The sequence below is a fragment of the Mixophyes fleayi genome, chromosome 8 (assembly GCF_038048845.1).
Source record: "Mixophyes fleayi isolate aMixFle1 chromosome 8, aMixFle1.hap1, whole genome shotgun sequence".
Lineage (NCBI taxonomy): Eukaryota > Metazoa > Chordata > Amphibia > Anura > Limnodynastidae > Mixophyes > Mixophyes fleayi.
In genome coordinates this window covers 95,195,053-95,211,519 of record NC_134409.1, presented here as the reverse complement: position 1 = coordinate 95,211,519, position 16,467 = coordinate 95,195,053, and the positions used below count along the sequence as shown (strand labels likewise).

Here is a 16,467-nt window from a genome sequence, read left to right as displayed (position 1 = left end):
TTTCTGAATAAGAGGATAGACCATGAAAAAGAAGTAAGAAGCTGGCCGAATAAGAAGCTAACTGATCGTTAGCTACGTTTAGTACTCTCGAATCATGAACACCAATAATTATTTTCCAGTTATGTAATGTTACTCCCTTTTTAATTAAACCCACTTCCGAAAACATATTCGACTTTTCATGCATTCTCCAATGCCAATAGCATCATCACTGTAAAAACCTGCGTAGTAATTTACAGAAACAAATTCCCACTAATCACACCATATATGACGTAACTTCCGTACTACGTGAGACTACAGTTCCCAGAATCCTTTGTTGTACTATGTCACATCTAATATGGCGCCGTCCAAAGAAGAATCCACGTTTGCAGCCCCTGTTGGATATACGGGTATTTATTTATTTTTTAGATAAATTATGATAGTTTCATGTTTCATATCTGTTTGTTATGCCCTTTCATTTGTGCAGATTTGTGAGTTAGATCGCAATTTACCTTACACACGCTTTCTTACATCTTTATTTCTGCAACCACATCAGTGCAAGAGAGGTACATTCGCCTCATCTCTCCTAACAGACATCGTGTTTTGATTATTGTACGTTAATCTTGTTAGCAAAATTGAATTTATGGAACAGTGGTACAGAGTAGGCATATTGAACTATGTGCAAGTATGGTTTTCATACCGGGTTATGTTGATTGTATTCAGGCCATCTGGTACATGTAAATTGAATAATACCTCATTAGAATGGAAAAAATAGTTTCATAATGCATTAGTTTAAAACTTTGTGTCAGATACCAGTTTTAATAGTTTGTGCCAAAATGTGGAGTCTACCCACTTGCCATTAAGTTATCTTGAGTACTGGTAGTACTCTTTGACATGGAGAATGAGTTCCTCTAGTGTAGTCTCCACTATTCCCCCAGCCTCTTCCACCCAATGGGCTGTGCTGGTGTAGGTCTTGGGGAAGGGGAATGATTTGGTCAGCAAGGGGATAATGGGGGCTAATCCTAAATGGCATAGTAAGCCAAATTTGGATATGGGGCAGGAGATATTCAGTTAGCATAGTTCGCTTGTCTTTGATAACCGACTGACGTCTATTTAAGAAATATCGAGATCTCAAAGGATGGCATTGCTGTTGGCTCATAAGCTTGCCTCTCCAAACCTTTCCAAAATTACCTTGCATTGTTAAGATTGTAGCGTATTGGTACTATGAACCACATATTTAATTTTTTTCCAAGGAAAAACTTGAAGGCTCCAACTGCAGAACAATACTTTGAGTAGTGTCATTAACTACACAAATTCTTCTCTTCCGTTTAGCCATCCCAGTAAAATTCTCAGAAGAGCAGAAGGTACATCACTGCTTGTATGCAAAAGAGTACAAAGGTAGAGGGGAACTGGATAAAACACATCCACAGAATCGTACATTATTTGTAATAAACATTCCAGAGTACTTGACAGAGGTGAGAATTCGGAGCTGAGTAGAATCTGATTTGTGAAAGATTGCCTTTATATGATATACTGAAACTTGAATTTTAATTTAAACTGTTGTGAATAACACCTATACTGGTGATACACCATACAATGAAATCTGGGTAAATATAAACAGATATTTGATTGCTTGATTTGGTGCAGTAAAATCCGTTTTCCATCCTGCTCCTATGAAAAAGCATTGCGAAACGTGCGTCAAAGGACGTGTGGTTGAATCCGTGCTATGATCCTCTATGTTCTCAAACAATAATATGTTTAACCTGAGGGACAAATTTTTGTATGCATATAATATATAGAATGACAGGTGGTCGCTCATAAACACAGGTGCAATGAATAAGCCTATAAACTTGCTATTGTGCAGGCTGATCCTAGATCATAATGCAAAACAGTTAAATTTTTTTAAATACAATGGTCCCTTAGGAGTACAATATCACCAGCAGATTAGCAGAGCACTCAATATTAGGAAAACTGCAAATTTACATAATTATTTTATCAATGGAGATTACAAAACCCAAAAAGTTACAAAGTGGCACTTAATAAATAAATGTTATCCAATATGATTGCAACAATGGAAACAATAAGACTCGCTGTTAACTATATAATTAAAAGCTATTAAACTGTGGGAGATGAGGAATAAACAGTTATATTGGTTTAAGATATTCCATATAGAAATTAATGAAACGGACTAAGGAATGTTAAAATATTTTATTATTGTGTTGTAGACAATTATCAATATTGAGAAAAGACATCTATGTAAAACAATGTAATCTAAAATAAAGCTACAAGACTTTCAAACATTTGACAATTCCTGCAAACAATTATTAACATTGAGAAAACAAATCTATATTAAATAATACAATCTCAATTAAAGCTATCAGCCACTTATACTACTGTGCTGCTAAAAAATGTTTATACATAAAATACCAGATATTTATATCAAATAAATACATTAAAAACATATCCAGCTGCCTGATATATTTAAAAATCATAGATGTTGATAAACTCTAGAACTCCATTTTGTCTTGTGAATTAATTTGATATTTAAACAGCGAGGGGGATAAGTTATACACCCCAATATGTATCAGCATTTAGCCACATTACTGTAGGCGACCAGTTGCCAATGAACACAGGAACAATATAAAGATCAGATTATTATTATTATTTAAATCAATTTAAACAATTGATAGGGCTCTGTCAATAGTGGAACATAGAGGACCATAATATTGGGGGATAACAAAATCAGGGGGAGAAAAGAGATTAATTCTATTGCCCCAATTTCCTAATTCACATATTTTATCCTATATTTCGCAACACCAGTATTACCATACAAAATATATTTTCATTTTAAAAATATTTGTAATAAAATAAAATTTTTAATATATCTAAATCAATGACACAAGATTGAGAGTGAGCCTTCATGCTGGTAATAGTGCCTCCAATATTAGAACTCTCTTTTCTCTTTATTCATTTAGAATATATGGATATTATTCTAGGAAAGTAACCTTCACAATAATATAAGAAGGGGGTTATATACAGTGATTAGAAATCCATAGACTTTACTAGTGTGGATATCCTTGTTAACATATATAAGAAAAAAATCTGTCTTCCACCTTCTCTATTTTAGAAAGGTTTATCTAGAATCTTCAGTCACAGTGGCCATGTGGAATTGCTTGACAATCCAGGATCATCGGAAAAAGATAATAGAGTGGGGTCAAAATACTTTCACCTGAAAGCGCCAAAGGTGAGGCTAATAAAATATTTGTTTTGAAACGACAAAATATGTAAGAGATGAATTGGAATATGTAATAGAATAAGAAAACTTGGATTTAGTGAGCCATTTTCTTGCATTCTGCAGGTCTGTCTGAATTTGCGAGCAGTTTGATTGGAGTACATTAATTTAGATTTGCACTGTAATACTGAAAAACGGTCAGTAATAGCACTAATGAGATCTTGGATGCTGGGCTCTGGTAAGCCTGTATTAGTAAAAAAGCTGTAACACAGATGTATTGGATCAAACTTCTACTTCAGTTTTTTTCTTCTTCCTTATAAAATAAAATCTTATAACTAGTGCTTAATATTGTAACATTAACCATTGTTGCCCGTAAATGTTTCTACAAAGAAACAAACAATTGCACCAAAGACACTTTCTGTAGTACCTAGTATAATGTGTTTCCACCCACCTTCACATATTAAAAATAAAATAAATTCTATATACCTTCTGATGATATTCTACATAATTTTAATATTATAAATATATGTAAAGGGATTGTGTATCCAATATCATAATGGTATAAGGTTTTAAAAATGTAATTCTATTAAGAATTAGTTTCGAATAACTCTAGAGAACCCAGTGAATATAGTTTGTATTACAATTAATTCTAAGTGACACTACATTGTTAGATTTAATTTGAAGAAATAAGATAATTTAATAAATTGATAAGGCAACAACAAGTGGTATTTTAAAGGTTTTGTCTCTGCTCACACAGAGCACTAATCACTTCTCTCAACACTCACACAATTCTCTTATATTTTGCTTGCAAACTTTATGAATGCTTCAGAATATAGGATATGGAATGTTTTAAATGAAGAATAATAAATTTTAATAAATTTAGTCTGTAAAAGAGTGCACAATCAAATCTGTCTCTCTTCTCTCTCCTTGTTTTATCGGGTGTGTAAAAGTGCAAGTTAGAATAGCTGCTAAATTTCTGTGGAGGTCCTTTACAAAATGACCACTCTTTAGTGCAAAACAGCAAAGAAAATAGCCATATTTGCAGAGGAGTTGAGTCAAGGTGTTGTCCTAGGCAACCATTTTGCTCTTCCATGTTGCAGTTTAAAAGAAAAGTGCTTTTCCGGGTGCACTTCCAACAATGTAGTAAAATGTTTAGGAGGAAAAACAGAAGTGTTTATTGAGTTGTTACTTAAAGGTGCTATAGGATAACTGCTTGAAATGCACTTAAATTGCTGTTTATTAGAAAAAGATCTGTGGTATTGGCCATTAAAGAGGTCGTACCTTGATCTGAAGTTTAGTTTTGCACAGTGCGTCTGCTAGGTCAGGGGTAGGCAACCTGCGGCTCCCCAGGTGTTGTGAAACTACAAATCCCAGCATGCCTTGCCACCTATCTGCTGGTTATCTACTGGCAAAGCATGCTGGGACTTGTAGTTTCACAACACCTGGAGAGCCGCAGGTTGCCTACCCCTGTGCTAGGTATATCCTGAAAGTGGAGAGTAAGCATCTTGAGGTGTACTGCGCAGACCATCGAGGCGCAGAGTTGCAAAACAAAGGTATATGCGGTTTGCTTTATAAATGACTTCCTGTGCTCTGGGGTTTCTTTTTTTTTTCATGCACTATGCACGTGCTTGTTTTATTGTCATTGTAATAGTGTCGCAAATTTAGCTCCCAAACAACATTTTTGACATTTTGTACATTTATTAATCACTGCAGTGTACTGTGAATGCATAGTAGCCTTTTAATGTGCTGAAACTAATTGCAGCATTCAAATTTCAGAACTCTATAATGTGACCACATTATTGAAATTAATGTGTGCTATTTTAATGCTCTTTTCGGAAGTTAATAAATATCTGAAAAGCACATTAAAAACTCTTGGATCTGAAACAGATTTGCTGATGAGGAATGTTGACCAGATATCCAGACAGAACAAGATAATGTTAGTATTGAACTAGAAACAGAAGTGCCCCATAAAATACATGTTTGTTTGAAATTATTAATATAATAATATTTGACACCAGTTTTTAGTTAAATTTTTTTGTCATTTTAAACGCTCTAAAAATTATACATCAAGCAATATTTTATTTACTGTACCTTTATTTTATTTTTATTTTTTTACAGGGCTTTAAAGCGGCTTACATAGTGTTTAAAAATGCATCTGGGTTTAGAGCATTTCAGTCCATGAAAATCCAGACACCGTTGGTCATTTCGGGAAAAGATCATTTCGTAAAAACTGGAATACATAGTGAGTTCAATTGGTCATTACCATTCACTTCCTTGGTGTCAAAATTACAATGTTGTTTTTCTTTCTGTTGAAGTAGTTTGATGTTAACTGGCTGTCGCTGAAGCATAAAAATGCAAAAACAAACAGAAAAATGATTCTACTGACCCATTATTAGGACATCCTGGCAGCTCTAAACAGAATGAATCCGAACAAATGTAACACATCTTACATGTATAGTAGAATAAGGAGGCTCACTAGAATAACTGAGAACCTACTCCTCCATCCCTAACAAGCTGCAGTAAATTGTCATTTAAGACATATAAACCACAAAACTGCTGAAGATACCATCAGATGGCATGCAGCTCAAGCCTGTTCTCTGAGTGGTATCCACACCTCAGGACAGGGTATCTGAACATTTGTCTTATGGCATACCCCCTACTTTCTTCAAGAAAGAAAAAGAAAATACTTTTAGGTGTGTAGAGCGATAGATATAGAAATAGATATAGCTATATAATGTACTAATAGAGCAATCTTATTTTATTTAAATGTAACAGTCTTTATTATCACTTGAATCTGTCTGAAGTGCCCCATGATGCACATGTACCATATAAGTTGATGAGCCCTGGCTTATGGAAGCATTAATAATAAAGTATTTAAGTATCATCTGATGAATTACTCTCTAGGTACATGGAATTAGTGTATATATTTTAGGAGATGGTTGCTTTAGTGGTAATACAGAAAAAATGACAAACTTATTTGATTCAATATGTCATGAAGATATATTTTACCCTGTAATTGTTTTTTCTCAGAGTGGATAGAGGCCTATAAGGGGTCTCTCATTGATGTTGCTGATCTACAAGCTGAAATTGATCAATATATGCAGGACTATGATAAGAGAGTGACAGAGGTAGGTCACTGGTTTTGGTAAATATTTTTCTGCAGAGTAGCAAAAACTGTTTTGTATTATATAATAAACTCCTAAAATGAGATTAAACTTTAGTAACCATTAATATTTAAGTCTTCAGTACACATTTCCCATGTAGAACTACTGAAGTTGTGGAAAATGCATATAAATGTTTTATATATGTAGTCAGAAAAAGAGAAACTTTCGATCATAGATAGGTAAGGGAATATAACATATCACATATCAATGGCAATGTACCCATATTATTGCAATATATATTGGATAGCAATTATGGTTATCCTTATACACATTGTTATATTGGGAATTTGCTTAAGTAGATGTTATATATGGGTAATAACAATTCTATGGTATTGATTACTATCCTAATAATATTGTGTTTATGGCTACAGTTATCTTATAATATTACATTGTATAATACCTTTTGTAAGAAGAGTGTGTTTTGTCACAAGTGGGAATTAGTAGTCGATTATTCCAGAACATTATACACCTGAGGACTATAGAATAACTAAATTTCTTGAGTTTAATAATTGACATAATATCTGTATATTTATTATGAATGGCAATTCTGTCTGATACCTTAAGTAGTTGTAACAATTACTGAAAAAACAATCTAAACTGAATAATATGTAAATTAAACAATGATCAGCTCAATATTTAATTCCAAGGGGGTCTAACATATTAAGGTAATTTTGTAGCAATCTGTATAGTGATAACCAAATAATAGAAGGGCGGTATTACATGTAAACTTTTTCTTTACCCAATGAGAATGGGGTCTTCTGATTACTATTGGTAGGAACGGATGTCAATCACACCTCTTAGCCAAACTATGCTTTAACTAGCTTGTGAACTCTACAATTTGGGTTTAATCCTTGGAAAAGCACCATCATCAAAATGCATAATTCGCCTCTATGTTCTGATGGTTCTAACATCTGTTTAACATTTATCAGAGATGCCAGGTGCCTATATTTAAAACCTGTGCAGCAGGATCCTGTGGTTTTGGGAACACCAGATTCAGATAAGAGGGTCATGTGAGATGTTTGCATACCAAGTGTGTGGTTTAATCATCAAACAAGATAATTAGAGATGAGGATATATTTTGCCACAGTAAATAAGAATGCAATGATCCTTATTTTCAGATACAGGGATAACCAGAAATTTATTTAAACTATACTGGAGATTAAACTGGTTATAAAACCATGATATGAATGGGATTAGTATGTTCAACTGATGTCTGATGATGATCACTGTAAGTATACAGACAATACAAAGTAAGGACTGAAGCATATTGACTGTGGTTATGAGTAGTGAATAACTTGTTATATAAACTGCATTAGTGGAATAAATATCTGAAATATAGGCAGGTTACACCACAAATGTGATGCCAGTATTGTGTCCAGAAGTATATCGTTATAGAAGTTTATTGGAGGGTGTAAATAATTAAGATCACATTTCTCATAAAGATATAATGATGCATTGATATAAGCAATTTTGAGAACACATGTGAATATATTAATATGATAAATTATCCAAAATATTGTTAGCAGAAGTAGTAATCTAGTTTTAGGTCAGTAAATTGAAATAAATATAATTAGAAGCAAAAGAAGTTTTGTTTTTTTTTCAGAATTTTCACTTGCACAATCACTTATTATTTTTAAAAATTTGTCATATATGAAGAGGGTGACCTGATTAATACATATCAATAAAATTAATGTTTCATCAATCACAGCCCAAAAGTGCCCCCTATAGTAACAGGTTGTTTTCTTTTGAGGACTACATAGCTATGTTGTATTCCTAGGTGCACCACCTACATTAATCCCTGTGTAACATGCATCTATTTGATCATAAAAGCCAAATCCAAACGGTTAGAGAAATGGTTATCATTTTCAAATAAAAAATAAAATAATTACCAATATATTTGTAACATATTCAACTGTCATCACAGATGCACAGTATCAAAATGGAAAGTATAAACCTAAGATAAGTGAAGGGCATATTGCTTTAACACACATGTCCCTTTACACGAATAGGATTGGCTTCAATAATGTGAAGCTTCTTAGGCGTTAGACAGCAAGGAAGTGGTACAATCTTGACATACATTTTGTAAAGCAGGAAAGACACGTTTGTATTGTAGCACACCTTGGCAATGCCATAGTGCTTTTGGGGTGTTCGGTACACCATGTTATTACAATTTACTTTTCCTCATAAAAATAATTATGTTCAATATTATTAAAAGGTACAATGTTAAGTATAGGGTACAAAGAGTCAGCAAGCACTGTTCACTTTTCTCTCCCGCATAGAAATCAGAAAAAGCCAAGGAAGAAGAAGGGGTGCCAGATAAGGATGGCTGGGTAACGGTGACTAGGAAAGGACGACGTCCAGGCTTAGCACGAACAGAAATGGTGAATCTTCGCGTGGCAGAGAAAGAAAAGAAGAAGAGGGCCCAGAAAGAACTATTAAACTTCTATGCCTGGCAACATCGTAACAGCAAAAAAGAACGTAAGTTTTTATCAGAGATTCTGTCCTGGTAAAAATCCTTCCTGAATGGGATATATTTTTTTTTTTAACCATTTGAGAAGATGCTTCTTTTGATAGCCATGATGTGAAGGAACTCTTTACAGGAGGGGTAGATTCAATTAGCGAACAACGCAATCTGCACACGATTACTGTTACTACAGTAATCGCGGTGCATTATTAGTTACTATGGTAATTTCTCCACTGGTTTTTACTTGCAGCTCTGTGAGCAAATATCCAGAGAAATTGCTGTAGTAATGGTAATAATGCACGGCCGCGTTGTTCTAAAGAATGCGGCTAATTGAATCTACCCCTTGGAGTGCTTCGTAAAGTTGCCCACAAGAAAGGCCATTAAATTAATTTAAGACAGTGGGGCATATTCAATTAGCTTTCGGATTCGCGGTAACGCGCCGGAACAGCCGCGAAACGTAATATACGGTACCGCAATAACGTGGATTTTCGTTCGCAGCCCATAGGGTTGCGAACGAAAATCCGTGTTAATGCGGTACCGTAATACCCGCAAGAACGCGCACTGAATCCGAAAGCTAATTGAATATGCCCCTGTATGTCCAAATGTGTTGTAGCTCAGAGTAACCAATTAACCATGTTTTTAATAGAAAAAAATGCAATGCTGTATGTGTGTACATAACACCATGTTATTAATTCCCAATGTGTAACTTCTTTCTCTCTATATAATTTGACAACAAACAGTCTCACTTAAACACTTCCCAGGTGCAGTTAAGGCATAGAATGTGAAATAGAGTAAACGCTTTCACAGATTTCTATTCTGTGGGTAATTTTTGTAATGAAGAATTTAATATTTTTGTTACAAATAGCCCTTTCCTTTTCTAAGGGCGTAGCGTCTCGCCACCACTGTTTGTTTAAAAAGGTGAGCAGAAATAGACCTCGGTGAATTTTTTTACCAAAAAAATAGCAAACGCCACTGCTCTTTATCCTTTTTACACGCATGTCCCAACAGAAATATTTAAATAAAAAAAAAAAAAAGGTACTATAAGTATCAGACTATTGTCGATTATACACACAGATTTGGTATATACACATTACTCAGTGGTAGGCCCAACCTACGGCCTAAATTCATCAAAACTGGTCATCCAGTGGGAGAGCTTGCATTTTGGAGTAGGGGAAGAAGGGAGGCATAGTTCTTATCTGTACCCAACTTAGGGAGGTGTCTGATTGGTAGGTCGATGTGTCTTAGAATAAGTCTGTGCTCAGAACATGGTAGGTTTTTTAACTTTTAGGTATTAATCAATTACCAAAGTATATTACTAAAGCAAGAGGTTAAGTTGCATGTATTTTATATTTTTCTTTTGATTTTTACCTTGATTGTCCAAGAAATAACACTGTTTATGTGCATTATGTATCCTTTGTCTGAATGAATACACTTGCTTTGTGTGAAATCGCACACTTCATGCTGCAGAAATCAAAGTTGAAATGGAAATTTTCCACCAAGAAAACATTTGTGTTTGTAAAGTTTTGATGTTAAGGCCTTTTTACCATCTGCATCAGATGAGTACTTCAGAATAAAAGTTCATCATAGCTGTGCACATGAGAAACAAACATATTGCCAGGGTATAGATTTATAAAATTGATGGAAAAAGGGGAAGATAGTTCTATTTACATTGATTATTATTAGTAGTAGTAACAAATACCATTTCTAGAAGAAGAAATTAGATGCAGTAAATGGCTAGTTTCCCAATTTGCTGAATGTTCTGATCTTTTTGCAGACCTTGCTGAGCTACGTAAAAAGTTTGAGGAGGACAAGCAGAAAATTGCACTGATGCGCGCTCAAAGGAAGTTCCGCCCTTACTGAACAATGTGCTTGTTAAATTTGGACACTGAATGCAACTTGTCATCGATACTATACAGCTGATGGCAACACTGATCTCTCTGCAACTTGGCCATGATCCGAACTATACCACGTTGACTTTTGCTCCTCGTGATGTTAAACTTTTCATAAACATTCTGATGTTTAAAGCAATTTTTTACACATCTACAAAGTAAACTTAGGTGGTAATTAAAACATGTTTCTAAATCTGTTTGTTTAACATATGGCTTTTTATTATTATTGTGACTAGGGGTTTTTTAACCTTTGTGTCTAGTACTTTGTCTCTGAATTGGCTTCAATTTTCATTAATAATGTACTTTAATTTTTTAACTTATATCAACACATTAAGTATAATATTGCTAAAATACAATGAGGTGACTTAATATGTGTGCCTGGTACACAACATGTTTTGGTTCATGGTTTAAAAATTATTCTGTCTTTCACAAGCTGGGACCACTGCCTAGCAACTGAATATGGCCTCGATCAATACAGATATTCCAGTAAAGACATTTTTTCCCCCCATAAAATAGACAGTGTTTAATACCATGACATGACGTTAATGCAGATACTTAATCATTGGCAATTTGGAGGCTGTAATGCTTCTTACAAAATAATCAGTGACTGTATATTACGTACTCAGTATAAGAAATATAAACAGCCTACATATTTTCAAGAGTCTTAGGTGTCTTTCACAGATTAATCCAACTATAACACTCCCCCCCCCCCCCACACTACGTATACAAAACATCACTTTAGAACTGCAGATCAGTCATTGTAGACTTAGATGGAGCTGTACATTCACCGGTTATAGTTGTGAGTGAATAAATGGTCTGTCAGACAGATAGTCACTGATGATCTGGGCAATCTTTTCTGGCTCATTCAAGTGAACAAAGTGATTTCCATCCACAACAGTTGATTGAAAGCGCTAGGAAGAAATACATAAAGAAGCAAAGTAAAAGTACTGCTACAACTAATATTTCCTTTTACAGGCACAGTGTTAGTGAAAAAACAAAGGCTTTATAGGAATTGTACTAGAGGAGATTTTACTGTTGCAATGACTAAGAACATAAAGCTGGAAAATCAAATATGGTTATATTTGTCATGTTAAACATAGACATTTTGTATTAAAAAATAACAATTTATTCTATAACAAATACTGACATCTATTAGGAAACTTAATAGTAGTAACAGTCTCAATATCAAATGGTCACAATCTTGATATAAAGAATAACCTGTATAGTGTGTGGACTTACCTCCTTTAAGCTTTCTTTGAATCCATGCAATAAAGCTTGTCCCATATCTGTGTAAACTCCTCGCATTAAATCGGCTGCTACTCCTTCATTAGCCCTGTAATAGGAGAATGTTTAGGATCACATGGCCAGGTGTTACTGGTTACCATAAGCATTCTTACGCATGCCACTAAGATTACACTGTGCAGATTATCAGAGAGTTGGTATTTATCTGATACAACTTGCTTGAATTCTTCTGATAATTTGTTTCTTGCCCAAATCATGTGCTACAACTTCTGCTCCTCAAGAGTATGAACTACACCACAAATAAGTTCGTAAATTTTACAAAGGATAGTACCATCATGTTACGCCTTTTCTGCTATGAGAACAATGTTTTTGAATGTTAGATACATATTTATAACATGGAATTTTCCTTATAGCAAATGGACTTGTCAATGAAACAATTATGTGCTATATTTGCCCTATACCTTTCAAACTCCCTAAAGGTCTGTCTGTTGCACGTGTAAATTTGTATAGTTTTCTACCCAAAATAGATGAACTAAAAGGCATGGTGCTTTCTACATTAGCTCAAACTGATCATTTTAAAAATAGTGTTGTATCTATAGCCTTTCCTCTGTAGTCTACAGTAATGGGCAAAAATTTTGAGAATGACACAAATATTGTTTTTTACAAAGTCTGCTGCTTCAGTTTATATGATGACAATTTGCGTATACTCCAGAATGTCATGTCATGAAGAGTGATCAGATGAATTGCAATTAATTTCAAAGTCCCTCTTTGCCATGACAATGAACTTTATACCAAAAACAACATTTCCACTGCATTTCAGCCCTGCAATTACATCAGGTCACTGATTCTCTCTTTAAGACAGGTGAGAGTGTTGACGAGGATAAGGCTGGAGATCACTCTGTCATGCTGATTGAGTCAGAGTAACAGACTGGAAGCTTTAAAAGGAGGGCGGTGCTTGAAATCATTGTTCTTCCGCTGTTAGCCATGGTTATCTGCAAGAAAACACATGCGGTCATCATTGCTTTGCACGAAAAGGGCTTCACACTCAAGGATATTGCAGCTAGTAAGATTGCAGGCCAGCCTCAAAATTCTTTACCTCAGTGTGCTTGCAGATGCACTCATACCAGATTGCTGCCATTCCTGAGCAAGCTCTGCACTGGTGGTGCCCTGATCCCGCAGCTTAAATCAACTTTAGGAGACGGTCTTGGCGCTTGCTGGATGTTCTTGGGCGCTCTGAAGCCTTCTTCACAACTATTGAACTTCTCCTTGAAGTTCTTGATGATCTGATAAATGGTTGATTTAGGTGCAATCTTACTAGCAGCAATATCCTTGCCTGTGAAGCCCTTTTTGTGCAAAGCAATGATGACCGCATGTGTTTTCTTGCAGATAACCATGGCTAACAGCGGAAGAACAATGATTTCAAGCACCGCCCTCCTTTTAAAGCTTCCAGTCTGTTACTCTGACTCAATCAGCATGACAGAGTGATCTCCAGCCTTATCCTCGTCAACACTCTCACCTGTCTTAAAGAGAGAATCAGTGACCTGATGTAATTGCAGGGCTGAAATGCAGTGGAAATGTTGTTTTTGGTATAAAGTTCATTGTCATGGCAAAGAGGGACTTTGAAATTATTTGCAATTCATCTGATCACTCTTCGTGACATTCTGGAGTATATACAAATTGTCATCATATAAACTAAAGCAGCAGACTTTGTGAAAAATAATATTTGTGTCATTCTCAAAACTTTTGGCCATGATGGTACATTTGAACACACTGACTCACCTTTTCTAACCCAAACATTATTGACCCACTTCCAAAAACCAAAAAAATCTAATATGACATACTTTCTCAAATGGCCTTAAATATAGCAAATTTAAATTAAACTAATTTTCCACTGAACTGAGATCAATAAATCTTAATTCCACTGCTAGCTGGATAGATCTATAATTTCCGGTATATTCCCAGAGCTTTCTAGTGATCATGAAATTAAACTTTTAAAAAGTATGTTAAAATATTTTACATTAGAATAGTCAAAACCTTTAGCCTTTAACACTGATGACCGCCTTAATTTATTTCATTCGTGGACAACAAACTGCAACATTTTCACTTGTGTCTATCAGTACAAAATAACTTTTCTATAAAATGCTGGTTCTAAATGAGTAATGAAACTGATAAAAATGCATAGCAAGAAGTAGTCACACTCCTCACAACTGAAAACCAAGTTTCTGACAGTCTCCAGTGGGATAATGTACACAATCTTTCTGGATCTTTAAATGTCATGGATGGCACTGATAATTTCTGTATCTGGGCTTAGTAGGAACTCAACTTCCCCAGTAAGAAACTCATTTTTACTATCAGCTAGAGGTGCTCAGGCTCGGTTCCTTGAAAACCGAACAAACCCGAACTTAAGGGATCCGAGTACCAAGTCGGCTCGGTACTTTCGCGCTTTTTCGGATTCCAAAATGTCATCGGATCTCGGGAGTTTAGGAATCTATAAATACTGCCCTCCACGGCGATCTAGTGCCATTTGAGAAAGGAATACAGAAGGGGTAGGATAAGAGTGTAGAGCAGTTGGGCAGGCAAACTTACAGAATTGAAAAAGGAGGGTTGTAGCAGTGTTAAAAAAAAAAAAAGCTCCAATGCAAATTGTCATTGCTGAAATACAAATCTACAAGTCCTTGCAGGCTTTTTGTTTTCTGAATTTGCACCAAAAAGGTGTAGGGCAGTGTTTCTCAATTTCAATTGTCAGGACCCACTAACAGTGCAATATTGCCAGGTGACCAGTGAAATAATTATACCACCTGCTACACTGTCAGTCAGTAATGAATACACCTGTGCTCCAGCAAGGAGATATGGAAAACATGTACTGCTAGGGGGTCCCAAGGACTGCAGTTGAGAAACACTGGTGTAGGGTTTTATCCAAAAGGATTCGCAGCAGTACACAGAAGAGCAAGCAGCTGCTGCCACCAGTCCTGATGATAGTAATCCCTGTACGTCATCTGGTAAAGTCTATTTAAAAGTACATAGTCTTTTTAAGTCAGGGAAAAAAAAACAAAATCACCTTTTACCGTGGTGAAGAAAAAAAGAGCTGGAATCCATGAAAAGCTATCTGCTGAAAAAAATAAATTGCCAACATGCCATTCTACACACGCTGAAAGAATGAGGCCTTCGCCTTTCTCTATGAGTGCGATATCTAAAATTGTTACTGAGGCATCTTCTTGTAAGGTCACTCGTGACCAAGCAAGACCAAGTAATTAAACTCCAAACGTGGTGCACAAACACTGTTACGTGCAAAAGCGAAGCTGGAAGAAAACAGTAAGGCATTAGAGGATGGTCAGATTCAGAAATGACACCAATCCTTGAGGAGAGTCCATGCACTAGTGCTATGTGTAATCATGACCATTCTGATAGTGTACACATAAAGAAGGCCCCTTTCAGCATTTCTGCTGATGTGTGCTGTAAACAGCCCGAGTGTAGCACCAATTGAGGATGCCACTTTGGAATTGGAACAGGATGAGGGGGATATTTGTGTAGCCAACGAGGGCGCTATGAGGATATTGATGAGGATGATGTTGTTTGTGTAAGTCTTGCACAGGTGGAAGCAGTTCTGGCACGTGATAAGAAGAAGGCCATCACATTCCCTGTTTTGCTCACACAATAAACTTGGTGGTGCAGAGCTTTTTAAAAAATGACATGGACGTGCAGGAGATGCTGTCTGTGGCCGGTAAAATATCTGGACATTTCCGGAATTTGGCAACAGCATGTAGGAGATTGCAGCAGCTGCAAGAGCAATTTAATTCACCTTGCCACCAACTGAAGCAAGAGGTGGTGACAAGGTGGAATTCCACCCTGTATATGCTTCTGCTTATGGAGGAACTGCGAAAAGCCATCCACGCTTACTCCACAAGCCATGACATTGGGAAAGGGAAAGGAGGGGGATGTATTTTAGTCAAGCGCAGTGGAGAATACTTTCCGTGTTGTGCAAGGTGCTGAAACCATTTGAACTAGTCACCTGTGAAGTGAGTTCAGACACTGCTAGATTGAGTCAAGTGATTCCCTTAATTAGACTTTTGGGAAAGCAGCTTGAGAAACTGAGGGGGGAGATTAAACAAAGCAATTCTGCTAAGTATGTCGGACTTGTAGATCAAGTACTTTATTCGCTTCATCAGGATCCAAGAGTTATCAAAATCTTAAAATCGGATCACTACATTTTGGCGACTGTGCTTGATCCTCGGTTTAAGACCTATGTGTTCTCTTCGTTTCCAACTGACCCAGATCTGAAGAGATGCAAGGAGCTCCTGGTGTGCACGATGACAGCTAAAGTGTTATGTGACAGGACGGTGTCTCCTCCTTCAGTTTCTCAACTGCTGCTAGGAAAAAACTTAGCTTTCCTAAGAGACCCCTTAGGTGGCTTAAAGCCATTGTTACCTTGTTTTGTGGGGGCCCAAACAAACCAAGCACTTCAGCCACAAGGAGTGGCACTTTTGTGGCTGAAGTGCTTGG

At 36.0% G+C, this 16,467-nt stretch overlaps 2 protein-coding genes across 4 annotated transcripts in view; one reads left to right on the top strand and one right to left on the bottom strand.

Annotated features, from left to right (window-relative positions):
- The first annotated feature begins 307 nt into the window (after positions 1-307).
- RRP7A (ribosomal RNA processing 7 homolog A) lies at positions 308-10,918 on the top strand. The gene is made up of 7 exons (XM_075182899.1): positions 308-386; positions 1,309-1,451; positions 3,104-3,220; positions 5,327-5,450; positions 6,239-6,336; positions 8,652-8,850; positions 10,611-10,918. Exons 1-7 carry the CDS (start codon positions 335-337, stop codon positions 10,694-10,696), a joined length of 819 nt encoding a protein of 272 aa, XP_075039000.1. The 5' UTR covers positions 308-334; the 3' UTR covers positions 10,697-10,918.
- A 315-nt stretch (positions 10,919-11,233) lies between these two features.
- The window catches only part of SERHL2 (serine hydrolase like 2), an 89,438-nt gene continuing 84,204 nt past the window's right edge, over positions 11,234-16,467 (bottom strand). For all 3 annotated transcript variants that reach the window (XM_075182896.1, XM_075182898.1, XM_075182897.1), the window contains 2 exons: positions 11,965-12,058; positions 11,234-11,636 (listed from right to left, as the gene is read on the bottom strand). In XM_075182896.1, the coding sequence (XP_075038997.1) occupies positions 11,517-11,636; positions 11,965-12,058 (214 nt within the window). In that variant the 3' untranslated portion in view covers positions 11,234-11,516. The remainder of the gene's footprint in view (positions 11,637-11,964; positions 12,059-16,467) is intronic.

Excerpts from the sequence above, each read along its gene's own strand:
- RRP7A (XM_075182899.1), top strand. The coding sequence starts at position 335 with ATGGCGCCGTCCAAAGAAGAATCCACGTTTGCAGCCCCTGTTGGATAT. Across the intron at positions 1,452-3,103 it reads TTCCAGAGTACTTGACAGAG|AAAGGTTTATCTAGAATCTT; the intron begins GTGAGAATTCGG and ends TCTCTATTTTAG. Across the intron at positions 6,337-8,651 it reads ATGATAAGAGAGTGACAGAG|AAATCAGAAAAAGCCAAGGA; the intron begins GTAGGTCACTGG and ends TCTCCCGCATAG.